This window comes from Hibiscus syriacus, unplaced genomic scaffold (genome assembly GCF_006381635.1).
Source record: "Hibiscus syriacus cultivar Baekdansim isolate YM2019G1 unplaced genomic scaffold, ASM638163v2 tig00113721_pilon, whole genome shotgun sequence".
NCBI classification, from domain to species: Eukaryota; Viridiplantae; Streptophyta; class Magnoliopsida; order Malvales; family Malvaceae; genus Hibiscus; species Hibiscus syriacus.
Genome location: NW_024063468.1, coordinates 151,304 through 171,694, shown reverse-complemented (window position 1 = coordinate 171,694; position 20,391 = coordinate 151,304). Strand labels below are relative to the sequence as shown.

The 20,391-nt window shown below is 34.7% G+C and overlaps 2 protein-coding genes and 1 pseudogene across 2 annotated transcripts; 2 read left to right on the top strand and 1 right to left on the bottom strand.

Moving 5' to 3' along the window:
* The first annotated feature begins 1,333 nt into the window (after positions 1 to 1,333).
* LOC120186818 (heavy metal-associated isoprenylated plant protein 28) lies at positions 1,334 to 1,849 on the top strand. Its single transcript, XM_039190658.1, has 2 exons — positions 1,334 to 1,476; positions 1,558 to 1,849. The coding sequence occupies exons 1-2, from the start codon at positions 1,350 to 1,352 to the stop codon at positions 1,839 to 1,841; spliced, it is 411 nt and encodes a 136-aa protein (XP_039046589.1). The 5' UTR covers positions 1,334 to 1,349; the 3' UTR covers positions 1,842 to 1,849.
* A 2,319-nt stretch (positions 1,850 to 4,168) lies between these two features.
* On the top strand, positions 4,169 to 5,505 carry LOC120186816 (annotated as a pseudogene).
* Positions 5,506 to 6,793: 1,288 nt separating this feature from the next.
* Positions 6,794 to 8,263, bottom strand: LOC120186817 (nascent polypeptide-associated complex subunit alpha-like protein 2). The gene is made up of 4 exons (XM_039190656.1): positions 8,112 to 8,263; positions 7,942 to 8,047; positions 7,357 to 7,475; positions 6,794 to 7,270 (listed from the first exon to the last, which is right to left on the bottom strand). The coding sequence occupies exons 1-4, from the start codon at positions 8,193 to 8,195 to the stop codon at positions 6,920 to 6,922; spliced, it is 660 nt and encodes a 219-aa protein (XP_039046587.1). The 5' UTR covers positions 8,196 to 8,263; the 3' UTR covers positions 6,794 to 6,919.
* Between the last annotated feature and the right edge of the window lie 12,128 nt (positions 8,264 to 20,391).

The window sequence follows — 20,391 nt, the reverse complement described above, 5'->3', positions numbered from 1 at the left end:
AGTTCACATTTTTTATCCATTAGTGTTTCTTTTTTCTTTTTGCTGAGAAAGGAAGAATGAATTTCAAATGGGGTCAATCTCAACTATCTTATAGTTTCTAGCCCAATTCTTATTTTGGTGAGGTTTTGGGGTCAATATAAGATCATAATTGTTCTATAATAAAAATAAAATAACTTTTATTTAAGGTGAATATTTAATATATTAATGATGTATAGTTTTGTATAAAACTAATAAATCAAACCATGCTATATTTTAAACTATAAATTCAAATAAGTTTAATTTTAAAAAATCTTATGATGATTTGTTAATAATCAGTGTTGTAAGAGGATACATATAAATAGCGATGAATATAAAATTTGAATCTAACGAGTTTTGACTCAATCTTATAGGATCAATCTTTTTTGGATAAATAATCGGACTCGAACCAATTTTCTTTAAATGATTAAATAGGTAAGATTTAGAGTGAAAAATATTTGATCCAACCTTACCCTACCCCAAATAATTGTAATGATACTCCCCTCTCACTATATTTTTTAATTAGAACCTGATTATATATATATATATATCTGGGTTAAAATCAACTTACATCTAATTTTTAGTTTTACAGATAAATCAAATGTTGAATTAACCCCTTTTTCCCCAATGAATATCTTCACATTTTCTACCGTTAATCTCAACATTTGATTTTCCTCATCCAATGATCATAAAAATGTGTAAAATTAAAAGTTTTACATTTGGTGTAATTAGATCATACCCCTATATATAAGTTTTACACCAATTTATAGCCATTGAATTTAAATAAATAAATGACTTAAATTTAATCAAAATTTATAACTTATAAAAAAATATTTTTTTAACTCACAATAAAAAAATATTTTATCTTTCTATGTTATGATTTAAGATTTAAGTTTTAGGTTTAAGATTTGAGGTTTGGTATGGGTTTCACATGGTAGGACCTCTCGATTTGCATATCTGCGCTCTGACTCATCCTACAACATAAATTCAACGTGGCACGTGCAGTTTTGAATATAAAAAAGTTCAACAAATAAACTGCAGCTTTCATCATATCACTGCAAATAAAGTGGAGATTATAGTGTCATATATGCAACAGAAAGCGACTTCTTCGTTAAGAAAACAACAATCCACATGGGAGCCAAACTAATATATCCATAAACAAAGAGAAGTATCCAATTTCCCATGATGAAAAAGGAGATGATTCAATCCACTTTCCGGAAAACAAACAGATATGCTGACACATTATGGCCTGTAAAAACCTCCTATATAAGCCCTAATGAACACCGAGTTGCAGCACAGAAGAAGAAGAAGATAAGAATCTGAAAGAAAGAAGAATGGGTGACATGCAGATAGTTGCAGTAGCTAGCAAGAAAGTGGAGCCGCAGTACGTGGAGATGATGGTGCCTTTGTATTCTTATGGATGCGAGAGGAAAGTCAAGAAGACTTTGTCCCATCTCAAAGGTATTTCCAAATCATCTTTCTTAATGATTAACATTAAAAAAAACCATTGCCTTACACGATTGGTCTTGGTTATGGGTGCAGGCATATACTCGGTAACAGTGGAGTATGAACAACAAAAGGTGACGGTGTGGGGAATCTGCAACAAACACGATGTTCTATCGACGATGAGAAGCAAGAGAAAGGAAGCTAGGTTTTGGAAACCAGAAGACAACGTGGAGATGCATGAGGATGAGGCGGAGCCGTCGCCACCTTCTGTTACTCGTAAGGACTTCAAGTTCAACAAGCCTTCATTGGCATTGATGAAGGCTCGATCTCTAAGCTGGAAAGCATGGAGAAAAGTATTTACCCGATCTTATTCTTTCTAGTTAAGGATTGGTATTACATATGCGAATGCATGCATGCATGCATTTCCAAAGTAAGGGAAGTGTAAATGTGATTTCTTAATTAAGCGTTTCCTCCCTCACTTTTGTAAATAAATGGCGGGGTTCAACATTTTCGGCCTTTTCAATTTCTCATGGAAACTTGGTACCCAAAATGTCCAATGAATTAAAGCATCTTGGTGACCCATAAATACCAATCCTTTTAGACAAATTCACACATGATTAATGAACACAAGATGATCCCTAGAAATGAACATTACGGTTGCATGGTTGACATCTTTGGCCGTGCATTAATCTCTTGAGAGAAGGTGTTGAGATTGTAGAGACAATCCCATTGCACCCAATGTGGTCATTTGGGGATCCCTCATGTCTGCTTGTCGAATTCATGGTGATACTGAATTAGGAGAATTTTCTATGCCAAAAAGCTACTTGGGCTTGAGCCAGATCATCATGGAGCTCTTGTGCTACATTCAAATATTTATGCCGAAGAGGCTTAATTAAAAAATAAGTCTGCAAATTAAATTTTTATTTACTTTAATTTTTTTTGTTAAGTGTTTAACACTTTTTTTCGTTATCAGTTAAGGTATTTGACGATTAACGACCATTAAAAAAAAGTTCATCAACTATTAAAAACATGACACATGTTGAGTTTATAAATTTTTGGAATGTCGTTTAAAAATTTAAAAAAAAAAACCAGCTCCTGCAATTTTTAATTCTAAACCCTCATTTTCGTTGTTAGTCATCGTCGACCGTTGTCGATGTCCTCAAATAGCCACCCACCCATTGACTGACTCGCCTTTGTCGTCGTCTCAATCTCTTAAATCACTAAATTTAAAACCCTAAATCCTTAAAATTTTCGGTATCAAAATTTTTAATCCTCGATTCCTTTTCTCTCCAATTGTCTTTTCCCTGCTTATTGTTGGCAGTGATGAGTTTTCGATGATGGCGAAGGGGAGATTAGAGGGGGAAAGGAATTAGAGATTTAGGATTTGGATATTGGATATTGGAGCTTTTAGGGATTAAAACTTAAGAATTTAGGGATTAGGGGATGAAAAGGACGATGATCGATCAATTTATGGACGACAATAGATGGGTGGCAGTTTGTCGACGATGATAGCGATGATCGAAGACCGTAATGAGGGTTTGGAATTAGAGATTTATTTATTTTTAATTTATGAGAAATTTGAGGTTTTTTAAAATTTTTAAATTTTTAATATTTTTTAGAGTAAAATTTCAAAAAATAATATATAAACGCAACATGTGTCACACTTTAAGTGATTAACAGATATTCTTAACTGTCAATGGATCATACACTTAAAACAATAATGATAAAGAAGAAAATGTTGAACGACTGACATGACCAAAAAAGAAACTTTAAATATCTAATTTGTTCAAAAGAAACTTTAAACACTTAAACCAATAATTAATTGATTTACTGAGATGAAATATTAAATCCCTCAAATAAATTCAGTAGTTCAAATTCTGATGTTGTTTGTGAATGAAGAAAATTTGGTTGAAAAGGTTGGCATTCCATATCCAATACTCGATTTGAATTAGTCATTCGGATAGTCAATAATCTTAGAATTTACGAGGTCTGCCATACCTTCATGAAGTCAGTTTCAAAGGTGTATGGGTAATGGGAGGAAGATTATCGTCGGGAATAGGACAAGTTTCCACCATTACAGACATGGAGTTTGTTCTTGTAGGGACTACAGGTGATGTTTCCTAACACTTTTCCCTGCTGTTTGATCCCAAATATTGAAATCCTGTAATGGTTAAGAAATAAAAACTGTCTGTGATTGCCAATTGTGTCTTATTAAAAACTTGTTTTGAACGAACCCTTCTTGTCTTGTTCGACCTGTCTCATCGTAACCTACCGCATATTCTTGGACAACAATAAAATAACCAAATTTATCGCAACACACTAGCTTTTCCTATATATTTTATGTTCATCTTAGCTTCAGCAGCAAGTCAAGGTGAAATAAACATGGCTCCTTATCTTTAATCCTTATGGCTTACACCTTCCCCTTCCCTCAACTTGGCTGTTCAGTTTCAGAAAATCCCAGATTTTGTGCATCTACCATCTATGTTTCTGAATCTCGGATTCTTGTCGTATCCCCAGATTTTTCCAGTTTTCAATTAAACCTCTTAGGTTGTCGTTTTTCTCAAAGTCTCAAAAGGTTCCAATAATGTTCAGCCCCTCAAACGACAATGACATTCCACAGCATTATCACCTCACCTCACATGATATTATATACTTTCATCATTCATGAATCATGATAACAAACTAATCAACATGGTTTAACCCCATTTTTCTTCAACTATAAGTAGCTCGATGTTGGGCTGCCATGAATCATAAAGATCATCTGGTAGTGATGATTAAGATGAGTCCAAGCAAGCCAGCTCTAGTCTTTGTTATATTGTTTGTGGTTTTGATTTTTCATAGTGTTCATTCTCAGCTTCAAGTTGGATTTTACAAAGATACATGTAGCTCAGTAGAATTTATCGTCAAAGAAGAAGTGACGAGAGCGATTGTTAAAGATAGAGGACTTGCTGCTGCTTTGATGAGAATGCATTTCCATGATTGCTTTGTTAGGGTGAGTGAGCACTATGGCCATTTAATCTTTTATATATATATATATATATATATAATTAGATTCATTGATCAGTTTGATCTGTGACTCATAGGGTTGTGATGCATCGGTACTCCTCGACTCGACTCCAGCCGGCATGGCAGAGAAAGACTCCTTTGCCAATAACCCGAGTCTACGAGGCTACGAAGTCATAGACCGAGCAAAGGCTAGATTGGAAGCTGTATGCAAAGGAATAGTTTCATGTTCTGATATAGTTGCATTTGCAGCTAGGGACAGCATACAGATGGTAATCACATATGCATTCACTCTTTAATCAACTAAAATTCGTGACACTTATCGAATGTTCGCGCAGGCCGGAGGACTTGGTTATGATGTCCATGCAGGAAGAAGAGACGGCAGAACATCACTAGCATCGGAGATCATTGGAAATCTACCGTCCCCGACGTTCAACGTCGACCAACTGACGCAGATGTTTGCGAATAAGGCTTCACACAAGAGGAAATGGTCACACTTTCGGGAGGACACACACTCGGGCGGTCTCACTGCAGTTCATTCAGTGACAGACTATACAATTTCAGTGGTACATCAATGCAGGACCCGAGTTTAGATCCAAAATATGCAGCCAAGTTGAAGCAGCAATGCCCTCAAGGTAGCACGGATCCTAGCATAGTGGTGCCGATGACTTCGACTCCAAGCATCGCTGACTCGGGTTACTACGCCGACATTCTAGCGAACAGGGGCTTGTTCACATCGGACCACACGCTGCTAACGAGCCAGGGCACGGCAAACCATGTGGCGGAGAATGCAAGGAATCCGATCAAGTGGAAAGCCAAATTTGCAGCTGCGATTGTGAAGATGGGGCAGCTTGATGTCTTGACGGGAACCGAAGGGGAGATTCGAGCCAACTGTAGGGTGATCAACAGCTAGAGAGATTGATTATTAGTATAAAAAAAGTTAGATGGAATTAGAGTGAATTTCAAGTTTATTTTTAAAGCTGGATGTGATGTGCCATAATTTTCTATATTGAAATGGAAATGTTTGATTGAGCAACTTTATTGAATTTCAGATTTTGATTAACTTAACTAAAGCATGTCGGATGGTGAAATAGATTATCAAGGAAAATGACAACCATATTGTCCTTTATCAGATAATACAATCAACGCGTTTCAACTTTGAATATTGCAGTGACACGAAGTGAGAGGACATTTTGGATGTGCTCGGGTCGTAAATGTCGTTAAATTTATCCTTTAAGTAATATGTGTCTCAAATCTTTAAAAATCTTAAATCCTTAATTTTAATCCGTCGACGTAGTGTTTGTAGGCCACAGTCACAGCCGCCGACGTAATTCTTACCATCTTCTTAGTCATACGTCGCATACTTACCGTCAATTGGTTGTGGGGATCGCATGAGGTCACGATTTGCAACATCGGGTTCGTCAGGGTACACACGTCGATTGGCTACAATTTCATAAGGTTATCGATCATCGGATGGAAGTGAGATCCGGTAGAGGTTCGTCGATGACAAAGGGCGATGATCGGCGTGAGTTTTGGGATTAATTTGAGGGTTTTCAAGAGTTTTTTTTAAAGTGTTTCAAAATATTTGTGTTTTTTAATATAATTTTAAATTTTTATTTTAAAAAAAATAAAATTATCAAAACGTAACATGTATCACTCAACATAGAAATTTAACAACAGTTACAACCTGAACACCTAAAGTGATAACGTTTATAACATCATGCACCTATCTGATTAAAAAAAATTAAACATCTATTTAGGAAAAGCAATATAGTTTGAATACTTATTTTATAATTAAACCTTATATAAATCATCATTCAATTTTCTTCTCATTCCAGATTTAGTCACTAAACTTTAAAATTTTTCATTTTAACCACAACTTTTGAACTGTTCTTGTTTTAGTCGCCATCCGGAATCGACATCCAAGACTGGTGCTGGTGCCACCAAGGAGCTCGCCCGTCGTAGCAAGGGCACCTTTCGCCGCCTCTGCCTTCAGCCTTGGTGACTGTGGCTTCATTTTCGCTGCTAACTGGACTGTCATTCATTAGTCTCATTTCCTTTCTTTAGAAGTTTTCTTTTTAAAAAGTTCAAGACTTAAAAATTCTTAGGTCAGCTTACGCAAAACATATTTGAACATAGAATCAATTACTTCTCTCTTTTGTTTGCAGAATCAATTTCATCAAGTATTTGCATCTCTAATGTCCTCAAATATCAAACCATACATGAAATCATTTGCTGCAAATTATCTACTACCAAAATTGCAACAGAACTTAAGTCCCAAAAATGGGCACAAATTTCTTATAGAAATGGGCAAGGAAACAATCAGTTGCAGATACACCGATGATGAGGTTCCGAGAAAATAATCTAAATTTCAAGAGAAATAAAGAAAGGGTAATCTAAGCCACTTCGAGTACTAGTTCCAAATACTCATCGACAATCTACTGACAGAGACTACCTAAGTGGTAAGCTCCATAATAGCACTCACAATGTCACCGTTATTACTCTTGAGGGCCTTGACAGCCTTGGCCTTTGAAACCCCAGCCTGTGTCATGACCAAGTCAATGTCCCTTGGCTCTACACCAGTCTCATCAACCTCCTCTTCTTCCTCATCAGCCGGTGCTCCAGCAGCCGAAGAAAAAGTGTCTGGTTTTGCGGTCAAAGAGCCCATGTCTGGCACCCTGAACTGCTGGGCAGCTTGTGTCTGTAGCTGGGAGCTCAAATCCTCTATCTTAGCCTCACCAAAAATGACATAGGTCTCGGAATTCGGGCTCTTGAAGACATCAGGTTTCGAGATGAAAAACAGTACCTGAATGCAAGAGAAACTAGGTTATATTACCATTCATCAAAGTACCTCGGCTATTCAAATTGAAAAGAAAATCATGGAAATCATACATTTTTTGTTCTCTTTATGGTGACCCTGCTTACACCAGTAACAGGCTTCATGCCTAGCTTTAACATGGCCTTTCGACTCTTCTTCTCGCTCCTGCTCTGCTTGGAACTTCCATTAGCACCTGCAATCAATATTCGAAGCAATCTATAAAGGCTGCACAGAAATATCCATACAATTAACTTGGATAAGACAATAAGCAACTAAATAACAACAGCATACATCAAAACGACGAAATTCATTGCCACTAACACATCAGTTATCTACAATATAAAGCATCTCAAGAAATTGTATCCATAAAAATTAATCTAATTCCCACGAATCTGAATAGCAAGCTTTTATGCGACAAAACTTTAGCCATGCAGTTTTCGAAAGAATTGGACAATTTACAGAAGTTTCTTTCAAAAGGAATACATTCAAACAGATGATATAAGCATATATACAGGCAAAATTCCAAAAAATAAAAAACTTTCAGCAAATGGTCCCATTAATTCACGAAGTACCATTGGAAATGACGATAACATCTATAATACAGAAACGAGAGCAAAGAAACAAAACGGGAAAAAATTAAAAAAAAATATGGGAGAAACCTTGGGCATCATCTTCCTTATCATCGTCATCTTCGTCATCATCCTCATCGTCGTCGTCATGTTCTTTCTCATCTTCCTTAACATCTTCAACGACAGCCTCCTCGCTCTGTAACCATACCATATTAACAAACGTTTAAAGGAAACAAAACGGGGAGTAAATAAGAGGAAACCTGAAGCTGCTTCTTGGCCTCCTCAGTTGAAGGAACCTCCTCGGCCTCAGGCTTAGCGGCTTCAACCACAGCTGCCGGCGACATCCTTCTTTTCGAGAGCTAGGTTTTAGCCGAGTAGGGGAAAAGGAAAATGGATAAAGATTCAGAAGCGTCCACACTCCACACTCAATCCAGAGTTAACCTACTTATTGTGCTGTTGGTGACGAGGGTTTTGAGGACCACCAGGCCCAAAAACAACATACCCAAGCCCACACTTTGAAATTAAAAGGCCAAACGCCCATTGTTGCTGTCTATGAAATTTCAGCTAACATTATGGCTAAAACAAACAGGGCAAAGTAAACAAAGGGTGACTTGACCAAAAATATCATTTTGTTGAGTTCTACGATTATTAAAAGTTATAAAATAATCTTTAAATTATATGGTATTATTTTGTTGAGTCTCTCGATTATTAAAAGTTATAAAATGATCACCTAATTATTCATATGTTTCAAAATCGTCTTTTTTCTCTTAAAAAATTAATGAAAGTCAAAGCTAGATGTTAAACTACTGACCAATATATGATAAAATATGATCTCATAATCTAAAACAACTATCATATCTTAGTCAATATGTTAATGTCCAACTCAGACGACCATTAATTTTTTAAACAAAAAAGAATACAACAACAACAACAACAAAACCCAATTCCCATATGTATGGGGTAAGGGGGAGGTAGGGTAGTAGGCTACCCCCAACGCCAGGTTGAGAGTAACTTCCGTGGAAGACCTCCGGCAGTCAGAAAATTAAAAATTTAGATAAAATGCAATGCATGTATAAATAAATACATAAATACATAGCTAAACAGTATTCATATGCAGTCATTAAAATCATATGTGCGTCTGTAACAGGAATTAATCCCTGCATAATTATCCCTGCGAAAGAATCTCTGCATATAGACATGAACATAAGATAAGATCCGGCTAAATTTAAACAAAAAAGAATGAATTTAGAATATATATGAATTGTCAAATAATCAATTTGTAAATTTTAATAGTTGAGGAACTTGACAAAACAATGTCTTATAGTCGGATGACTATTTTATAACTTTTAGTAGTCATAAAACTCAACAAATAACATGCCATAATTTATGGTAAGCAGTAATATAAATATATATATAATTTATAAAATTACTTTTAATAAACAATTAATGTTAAAATTATTATATTTTTCTCTCTATCATTTTTCCTCTCTTAGTTTTCTTTCATTGCTACATCATTCATACCATTTTCTTTTTATCTTTGTTGATCAACGGTGGCACCAACTTTAATGTTGGTTGCCGATCGTCGATATTTTTTATTGTTATTTTATTTTGGGTAAAGTAAACAAATGGTCCTTCGATTACAAGGTACTGCTTTATTAAGTTCCTCGACTATAAAAAGTTATAAAATGGTCATCTGGTTATAGAGTGTTGCTTTGTTGAGTCCATCGACTATTGAAAGTTACAAAATGATCACCCGATTATTCATTATGTTCCAAACTCATCCTTTTTTCATTGAAAAATTTACGGTATTTTGAGTTGAACATTAACCTACTGACTATGATATGATAAAATTTGATCCCAAATCTCATATGACTATCATATCTCAGTCATCATGTTAACGTTCAGTTTAGACAACTCCAATTTTAACGAACAATGACGAGTTTGGAACATAATGAATAGTTGGGTGACCATTTTGTAACTTTAAATAGTCGATGGACTTAACAAAGTAACATTATATATTCGGAGGACCATTTTATAACTTTTAATAGTCAAGAGACTTAATAAAGCAATACCCTATAGTCGGGGGACCATTTGTATACTCTACCCTTTTATTTTTTTTATATCACATCTTTATTTTCATTTGTTTTTATTTTCAATAAGTCTATCTGTATGACACGTTTTGTAATGCCTCAAACCCTGGGTTAGGAGTTATAGATTGACCCAAGATGGTTTAGACAAACTCAATTGCCTTGTAAGAGAGCATAACCCATATAGAGTTTTGGATTGGTAATTTTAGCTTAAGGATGAAAGTTGATGGACTAAAAATGACATTGATAAACATAAATGATTTTGATATAACTTAATATATAGTTATACATCAATTTTTGTAAAATTATTTTTAAGTCCCAATTTATCAAATCTTTAAAATAAGTCATTTAAGTTCAAACTATGTTAAAATTATCTTTCAAACTTTTTAGAACAATTTTCAAAGTCATATTTTTCTCAAAATATCAAAAAACATATTTTAAAACAAGCTTTGACCAGAAGTTTCGAAACTTCTACAAGAGTCTCGAAACTTTCCAAGACAGTAGGCTTTGGAGTTTTGAAGTTTCTCAAAAGTTTCGAAACTTTACTTGAAGTTTCGATACTTTGGGCTCCAATGGTCATATTATTTAATTTCTCTTTCGAAGAGTTTCAAAACTTTCCCCATAGTTTCGAAACTTCCTGTGCATGTAGCCATTAATGCAGAAATTTAATGCTTCAAACAACTTCAAACTTCCTCTAACAACCTCAAATGACTATAATTTAATGAGAGCACATAAAAGGGGTCTTTAAACAACCAAGTAATGACAATAAAGTTATTTCAACAACCAAAGAGTAAATAGAGCCAATTTTATAATCGTATATGTCTTTCTTTCATTGAATACTATTCCATTCATTGTACTTTTCATTCTGTGTTCTTGGGTGTATGAGAGCTTCAGTTTACAAACAACTTATTTTTATGAGGATATTCAAAAGTTTGCTCATTTGTAATTACTTCTTGGGAAGGGTTGAACACTAAAGGCTTTGGGGTATAAGTCCTAGTATTGTGTAAGGTCACAACTTGTCTTAAAAGGTTAGAACAAATTAGTTAATTTGTTGAAATCACTAGTTAGAAAGCTAAGGTAGTGGATGTATACTACATTAAGGAAGTTAAACCACTCTAAATCCCTTGTGTCAATTTATAATTTCTTACTTAAGTTTCTAACAAATTTTTATAGCCAATTCATCCCTCTTGTTCACTTTTCTTGATTGATTAACTCAACAATTGGTATCAGAGCTAGACTCATTGGAAGGTTTTACCACCTCTTGAGAAGATCCTAGAAGAGTCAAGTCATTCATGGCTTCTACACCAAGTTTCGACGTTATCTGTAACCCCCCAGACCGATGCGGGTAACCCGATCCGATCCGGGAAGTCACATTAGGGCCACCGGAGCGACCCACTGTAAAAATAGCGAAAAATTTAAATCTTTTTATCAGAACATGTAAATTATAAAATCATTAATCAGTATATAAAATTAAAACAGATTTTCAGACTCAAATATAAAACAAAATCAATTACATGCCCCCTAATCACATATACCGTACTCTACAAACAACACCGGAAGAACTCCCTTACTGATGTCGATAGCTGCACTGGTATAATTCTTTTAACCTGCAATGTTGAGTAATAGAGTGAGCTTCGGAAAGCTCAGTAATACAGAACTACCAGATGATGCTGAAGAACTTGCATATACAGATAAACATACATTTCCTTACTGGTTCAGATATCTACATATTTTTAGGCAGAGCTGAGGTCCATTGATATCGCAGATAGTAACATATAATATTCATTTCAGACGGAAATATTTTTATTGTCTAGGTTTAGGAGATCAAAATAGGTTTTCTAGTGTGTTCCCGTAAAACCAGTAAAAAGATACATATCTTTATTTTAAAACATATATATATATATATATATATATACACCCCCATCCTTTCACAATCTGTTTGTGTAGGTTCCCCGGAACCATACACCCCGCACAACCAGTGAGGCCCTGAGTACACAGCCGAGAAGCCTACAGATAATCTTCCTCCAACAATAGACCCCCCAGATAAAATATTTCTCCGTCGGTAAACGGAGATATCAGAAATCAAAACGGAATTCAGAACAGATATCAGAACAGAATCCAGATCAGAAATCAGAACAGAATTCAGGTCATGTATCAGAACAGAATTCAAGTCAGAAATTAGATAAAATATTTATATGATTAGTGAACACACCAGAGTTTACAGATATTATTCAGAGGTACAAGATAATCTTATCAGGATGAGAAATACGAATCTTCAGTATACCGATAAAATACCGGAAGTTAGAAATACTATTGGAAAAGTTCATTAACTGGTGAAATCATCAGTTATTCAGAATTCATCAGTTATTCAGAATGTGAATTATCAGGGTCATATCTTATTCGGACAGTTTTCAGAAGTTGTACGTAATCTGAAGGGTATTCAGAATCCTTTACATCAATGTCAATTGATCGGATAATCGAATAACTTGAGAACGAAGATTCAAAATCTTAACAATCTATGTCAACTGGTCAATTCATTTTCCTTCCAGGGTATTTACTCTTTAATACCACAAATTCTTATCCATAGATCATCTTCGGAATCATCACTGAATAGATTTTCCAATTACTTTATTTCATTTTTACACTTCCACTATATCATGAAATACTAACGTGCTTGATTTGTAATTCATGATCCATAAGAACATTACATCATGTATGTTCATTAACATTTCCAGATTCATTCAAATCACTTATTTAATCCTCAGTCCTTGAGGTTACTTAATTTATAGCATTCAAGTCTATTCCAGTCGGGATTTTCCAGAGTAATTCACTTTCTTGAATTTCATATACATGTTGTACTTCTGTTCCATTGAATTTGGTCATCGTAGTTGATTTATCGAACAAACGTCCAATTCTTAGTACTGAATGCGATCTAGAGTTGAGCTGAGCTGAATACTTTTAAAATTTATCATCGAGCCAAACTTGAGAAGACGAACATGCATTCCAGTAATATCTATGCCATTCAGGTATTGACATAGCTTTATGGTTGATCTACTCACTTAAATTATGTTTCATTACTTTTAAATGTAGTCCAATACCATGCTTATTTGGATTCCTTAACTAATCCAAGATATTTACTTAGTTTAGGCCATAAGGTTATTTTGGTAATTTTGGTATTCAGTTTTATTCCATTCATTTCAGAGCTTGAGGATATCCAACCATTCCTGAGTTTGGTGATATTCTTGAGTCATTTCCATTACAGGGGTATTTTGGTCATTTTATAGATTCAGTGTATTTTAATCATTTTCTTCCGTCTGATCTTACTATTAAATTTAATCTTATCATTTATTTCAGTCCTTTTGAACAATTCTGACAGCAGAATACCCCCGATAAATTATTCTTCAGGTATTTACTCATTACTCGAATATTTTCGGGCCAAGTGCCTTCTCAAATTTTACAAACGGAATATCATGCATTTTTCTGTACAAATACAAGATCTTAACAATTAAATTTGTACTTAATCGAGTTAAGTACAAATCCTCAAAGTACTTTTTTATTCAGGGTCAACTCATGCTATTTTACCTCTCAAGGATATTTTCGTAATTTCTTAACGAGATAATTTCGATATTAGCTCTTAACGAAAATAATTATAATTTAAAGATCCTATGGTCAATTGCTTTCCCGAACATTCTCTGTTCTTGAAATTATTCCTTAACAAACTTCTAGCATCTTGCGCAAACCCTTATTGACGTTAAAAACCAGTTATTCCAATTTTCTAAACAAAACTATCATTTCTTATGCACATATGTAATTATATCAGATCAATATGTCTTTTCAGAGTTATTAACCAATTTCAAGGACAATTCTTGTCATCCTACAACATAAGGGTATTTTCATAATTTTACCCACCCAGAGTATTCTCATAATTTCTCATCCGAGTACCTTTAATATTTAACCTTTGTTGATATAACATATAAGTTACAAAACCATGGATGATTTCTTTATCACTAATCACATAACTTGTAATTTAATCCTAACAATCCCTCAATTTCTTATAAAAGTCATCTGAACCATAATTAATTATTGAACCTTTTTACTGTATTCAAATCGAGTGTAGAAATTAATTAACTACACAAATTAGACTAACATTATCTTAATCATGCATTTACCAATATTCATATGTTCCATAAAGCATAAAGAGGTAGTAAAGTATTACCTCGATTTTTATGCCATACTGATCGACCATTAAATTCTATTCGAACACCCTCGATCTTGAAATCATATTCCAATATTTCCTCGGATCCATTTCATCAGAAATTACATCAGAAACGGAGCTTAATTGAGATAAACAGATCGAATAGGATGATAAATCAGTTAAAACCAACTTACCGGTTTCGAATTTGGCGAAATGGACTTCGGATTCGGATTCAGGATGTCGAAAGCATAGAATATGACTTTTCAAAAATTTGGAATTTTCGATCAAAATCAAAGTCAACGGGTTTGACTGGCAATTTCGAGGCCTTCGGGTTCGAATTTCAAAAAACAGACTCCGGAATCAGATTTAGAACGTCGAAAAACGTCAGGATAGGTATACTCGGTTAAAGTCAAAGGTCGTTTAATGCCCGGTCAAAGCAAGTCAAAGTTTTGGTCAACTATGGTCGACGTTGGTCAACGATCACGGGTCGGGTCGAGTTGGAACCGGTCAAACTGGGCACGTGGAACGTCTTCTGGCAGCCTATAAATTACGGAAAAATTTCTAAAAATTATTTTGAGTGATTTCGGGGTACTTACAAAGCTTGGTTCAAATTTTTGAACGGCAGAGAGCTCGATTTCAACAAATCGGAAACTTTGACCGCCTCACCTTCTTACGCGCCGCCTTCGATGAAGATCAAGGATGACACCGGCGGACTCGGAACGATGCAAGGAACACGATGGTGCGGGAGGTGTCGTAAACAGATTCTCTGATCGTCGTGAATTGACAAAAAACCAACTGAAATCGAGTTATTACCGACGATACTTCCGACTGAAATTAACGACGAATGACGATGGTTCACGACGAAAGGTTTGAGGGGTTTTGTTCCTCGATCGACAACAAACACGATGGTGGTTTCGGTTTGTCGATCGGAGATCGAACGGCGAGTAGATCGGAGATCAAAGTGAGTTGATTACAGGAGGAAAATAAGGAAATTCTGCAAAAAACAATCGGGGGAGATGTTATAATTTATGCCTAAAGAAAAATGGGTAAACCATGAGTTTAATCACTGAACTTCCTACACTTCTTAATATAGTTTGTCAACTTTACAATTTTATAATTTAATCCCTAATTTCTTCCAAAAATACCAATTAAATTCACCACTTTATAATTTCTTAAATTTAGCCCCTAAATTAGGGTGTTACATTATCAATGATTCCTAACCTATCAACAAGCCTCATTACTTCAATGGAGTCAACAATGTCTATTGAAGAATATGATGATGTTTTTCATCCAAGCAAATAATTTGGGAGCTTGGAGCATCATATTGAGTGGACATTCTACTCCAATTAGAGTTATGACGGAATGGAGTAAAGAAGAAATGAGATTGTTCTAACTCAATGCAAAGGAAATGAACATTCTATTTTATGCACTTGGCCTCGTTGAATATGCGAGAGTTCCATCTTGATTCAATGCCAAGGAGATTTGGGACAAACTTGAAGTTACTCATGAATGAACAAATGAGGTAAGAGAAACTAAGATTAGTCTTTTTAATCATAATTATGAAAACTTCAAATGGATAAATGAATTCTAAATGAGTTCATTTCTCATTATATGCAAGAGGAAAAAAGGTTGAAGCATAATAAGTTTGAAAGTACTCTCTTGAAAAATGCATATAAAGATAAGGGCAAAAATAAAATCAAAATGTAGTTGTTAAGTATCTAACTTAAAAGAGAGAACAATATGTTGAAAAGAGGTATTCTCTTTTAAGTTAAGTTGGGACATATGAGGAGAAATTAAATTATAAAATAGTAAGCAACTACTTTGGTTATTTTGAGCGGTCCAGGGGTTATAAGTTTTACGATCTCATAATTAAAAATATTTTTAAGGTGAGATCTATAGCATTATCTTTTAGGATTTTGAGTTTGGAGGGAGAAACACTACAAGAAAATATTCCTTTAATGACACACGAACGATGACACACGCTAATTTATGACTTGCAAAACATATGTGTCATAAAAAAATGTCATGTTTTTAAAATCTGAACGATTTATGACTTACAATGATGTGTGTCATATTTAATAGTCATAATCCAAAAAATTTACAAAAACACGGAGTATAGATGAATTTTGTGTGTCATCTTTAGGAGTCGTATTCTAATTCCCCCCCTTATTTTTCATCATTTCCCGCGCGCTTGATCTTCCCCCATTTTTCATCAGTTCACGCCATGCTTCCCCTATTTTTCTCTTTTTTCCCTTTTTGTCTTTGCATCCTCCCACCGGTTTGGCCATTCACCACAACGCAGTCGAGGGAGTCAAAAATCAAGGGTTTCCACAGGTAATCCTCGTTCTCTATTCTAACATTTGTGGGTTTGTTGATTTTTATTTTCTCTGATTTAATGGGTTTGATGCTTTTACTTCATATATGTTTTTTTGAATCGAGATTTGTTGCATGCATGCTTGTTTTATTTTCTATTATTTGTTTAATCACTACTGATTTGTTTATTTCATTCTTCGTTTAAGTGGGTTATTTAGGTTTTTTTTTACTTCAGTGGACTCTTATGCTAGTTCTTGATCTCTTTTTGATTTTTGGGTTTTGATGGATTATGTATTTTGGTTCAAAAATGTTGAACTTTGATTGTCTTGTGATATATGTTTTGTTATGCTTGTTGAAATGTTTACAAACATATCTTGTTTCACTTGACTTGAAGTATCATTGTCTGACATAAGGAGGGTATGGTGATATGACTCTCCAAGTACATGGACAAACCTCAAAAAGAATCCCGTATCCGTTACTCACTTCCGAGTCCAAGCGATATAGGTCTGAATGACCCTACAATAGTATATATTTCGAGGATTTTTGGAAGGTTATATTATGTTTGGGATTCTTTTGTTTAAAAAAATGAGTGAGTGAGGTGCCTCTGCTTCCCAGTTCCCACATATGTATTTCATTCGCTAACTAGAATGGTTCCAAGTTTTTACCTAATTGTCATGTTTCAGATGGATTTACTTTTGGTTGCTTATGGCTGCTGGTTGTTGACTTTTCATTAGTGACGAGGCTTTAAATATCTGGTTATGTCCTTTGTATTGGTACTTAATGTTTCACTAACACAACTTTTCCTGCCTTTTTCTGCTTTCTATGTTGTTTGGATTCTTCTTTTCATTTGAAGTATCGGTATCTGACATTTTGTGTCGGACATATAGATATGTGGATATGACCTCCAAAGATCTTCTAAATGCATATAAATAACTTTAAAAAATCTAATAATACATGTATTCGACACTCATACTTACGTTTGAGTAGCATAGTTTCCTTTTTATTGTTTTGCTAGTTTAACTAAACACTCGCTCTTGAAATTTAATTTTTGTTTTTGATAAATGTAGGTTGGCATAAGTTTGGCACAGATGCTATCATTGGATGGAACATGACATTCCTTTGCTGAGTCTCTCTCAAGAAATGCCCCATACATAATATCCACAGTACTCTGGGTATACTGGTTAGTGGCATCTTATCTTATTATTTATTTTAGTCGAATTTTGTAACTATATGTTGCTCCGACTTTTCATTATTTTCTTGAAGTGTTTATTTCTAACATTTTTGTCTATCATATGGGTACTAGCATATGACTTTTAAGAATCTTCTGTCCAATATAATCGTTACTCCAATCTGATGCTCACACCCGAATTCAAGTATCGTAAAATACGATTATTAACTTAGATTTAGGTAACATTCTTTGAATGATGATTACAAATATGGGCAATGAGGCTTTCTCATGTTACAACCATGTGCTTCAACTTAAATTACAACAAGAAAAAGACAGAGATTTTGAGGCTAACACCAAGAACGTTAGAAGATATCGAATAGGCTAACACCAATAATTTATCTAACATTGTTAGGGTTTGTTCCAGTTTCAAATGGGTTTTCTAGATTTTATGAATGGGTTATGACCCTTGAACATTGTTCTATAGCATAGTACAAAATGAATTTGTTAGGGTTACTTTGTACTCGGTAATTTGGGGTAAACATTTTGTTCTTCATATCTTACATAAATATTTCATCAATCATCAGTTATAAAGTTGTAGTTTTGCTAATACTTTATAATTATTTAGGTTGGTAAGTAATGGTCGATGGATAAAGCATGGATTTCGTCTGATAGGTTATCTGATGCATATGAAGTGGGTGTAAACATCTTTCTAGACTTTGCACAAAGTAATGATCCAAATTCAGATATTATTCGATGTCCTTGTATACATTGTATTAATTTGTGGCACCACTCAATTCAGACCGTGCGCTATCATCTGTTTGCCTATGGCTTCGATGAAAGTTATAAGGTTTGGTCTTTCCATGGAGAAAGACAGCCCAAGCTTGATTCTAGATGCCCTAACAAATCTATTCCTCCCGACTTTGATTATACAAGATATATGCTACATGATGCCTTCAGAGATGTAGAAAAAGAACCTGATTCATTGAAGTCACTTCTTGAAGAATGTGAGTAGCCACTTTACGTAGGGTCAAAGTATAATGCACTTAGTGGATTATTGAAATTCCAACACATCAAGGGTCAATTTGGGTGGTCTGAGGCTAGTTTTGAAGTATTGTTAGGTGCCCTAAAAGATGTCTTACCATTAAACAATAGAATACCTAACTCTCTATATGATGCCAAGAAATTGCTAAAAGGAGTAGGTATACAATATGAAAAAATTCATGCATGTGAAACGATTGTGTTCTATTCTGGAAAGAACATAAGGATGCTTCTCAATGTCCAACTTGTGGCATATCTCGTTGGAAGAAGAATACCAAAAACGTACCTTCGAAAGTTTTGTGGTATTTTCCTCCCATCCCCAGATTTAGGAGAATGTTTTCGTCACCAGAAATGGCACAAAACTTAACTTGACATGCACAAGGTCGGGCTAATAATGGTATGCTAAGTCATCCTCGCGATTCCCCCTCTTGGAAGCTTGTTGATAGAACGTAGAAAGAATTCGGAGAAGAAAAACGGAATCTTATATTAACCTTGTCCGCTGATGGTATCAATCCTCACAAGTCATTAAGTTCCAAGCATAGTTGTTGGCCGGTTATCTTAATAACTTATAATCTACCCTCTTATTTGTGCATGACAAGAAAATTCATGATGTTGACTCTATTGATATCAGGTCCAAAACAACCTGGTAACAATATTGATGTCTACTTGGCACCATTGATAGCAGATCTAAAACTCTTGTGGGAAACTGGCGTGAAGACATATGATGCTTATAAGAAAGAATACTTCAATCTAAGAGCAATATTACTTTGGACTATAAATGACTTTCCTGCATATGGTAATCTTTCGAGGTGTGTTACCAAAGGTTATTATGCGTGTCCAATATGTTCAGAGAATACTTGTTCATAGTGGTTACTAAATTCGAAAAAAAGTATGCTTTCTTGGTCATAGAAGATTCCTGCCACTTCAACATCCTCTTCGTAAAAGAAAAAAAGATTTCAACAATCAACAAGATGATGGTGTTATAAAACAACCATTATCAGGTGAATAGATTTACGACTATCTGACGGGGTTTGAGACTTCATGAGGTAAGAAGACAACGTCTAAGAAGAAAATGTCAAAGAAGAAAACGTCAAAGAAGGAAAAAGAAAGCATCGATGAGAGAGATAAATTTTGGCACAATAAATCGATTTTTTTAACTTGAATATTGGAAGAAGTTGCTCGTTCGTCATCAGTTAGATGTTATGCACATAGAGAAAAATGTGTATGAGAGTGTTTATGGGACATTGTTGAATTTGCATGGTAAGACGAATGATGGGTTAAGAGCACGACAAGATCTTGAGGCGATGGGCATTAATCCTGAATTACAAACTCAACCAAGAAGGAATCGTACTTGGCTTCCGCCTGCGTGCTACACATTGAATATCACAAAAAACACCAGTTTTACGAGACCCTGTCTACCATAAAAGTGCCTGATGGGTACTGTTCAAATTTCAAGAATCTCATGTCTGATGATATATCAAAGATGAATGGTTTGAAGTCTAATGATTGTCATGTACTGATGCAACAACTTCTCCTTTTTGCAATAAAGGGGGTGTTACATGTGAAAGTGAGGAAAACAATATAGGTTTGTGTCATTTTTTCAACTTGTTTAGTAGTAAAGTCGTTGATGTTAATAAGCTAGGCAAGTTGCAAAGTGACATTGTATTAACTTTGTGTTTGTTAGAGAAGTATTTTCCTCCTTTGTTTTTCGATGTCATGATCCACTTGATGGTGCATTT

Coding starts and splice junctions, on each gene's coding strand:
- LOC120186818 (XM_039190658.1), top strand. CDS start 1,350: ATGGGTGACATGCAGATAGTTGCAGTAGCTAGCAAGAAAGTGGAGCCG. Junction 1,477..1,557: donor GACTTTGTCCCATCTCAAAG/GTATTTCCAAAT, acceptor TTATGGGTGCAG/GCATATACTCGGTAACAGTG.
- LOC120186817 (XM_039190656.1), bottom strand. CDS start 8,195: ATGTCGCCGGCAGCTGTGGTTGAAGCCGCTAAGCCTGAGGCCGAGGAG. Junction 8,048..8,111: donor AGGCCAAGAAGCAGCTTCAG/GTTTCCTCTTAT, acceptor GTATGGTTACAG/AGCGAGGAGGCTGTCGTTGA. Junction 7,271..7,356: donor CCATAAAGAGAACAAAAAAT/GTATGATTTCCA, acceptor TCTTGCATTCAG/GTACTGTTTTTCATCTCGAA.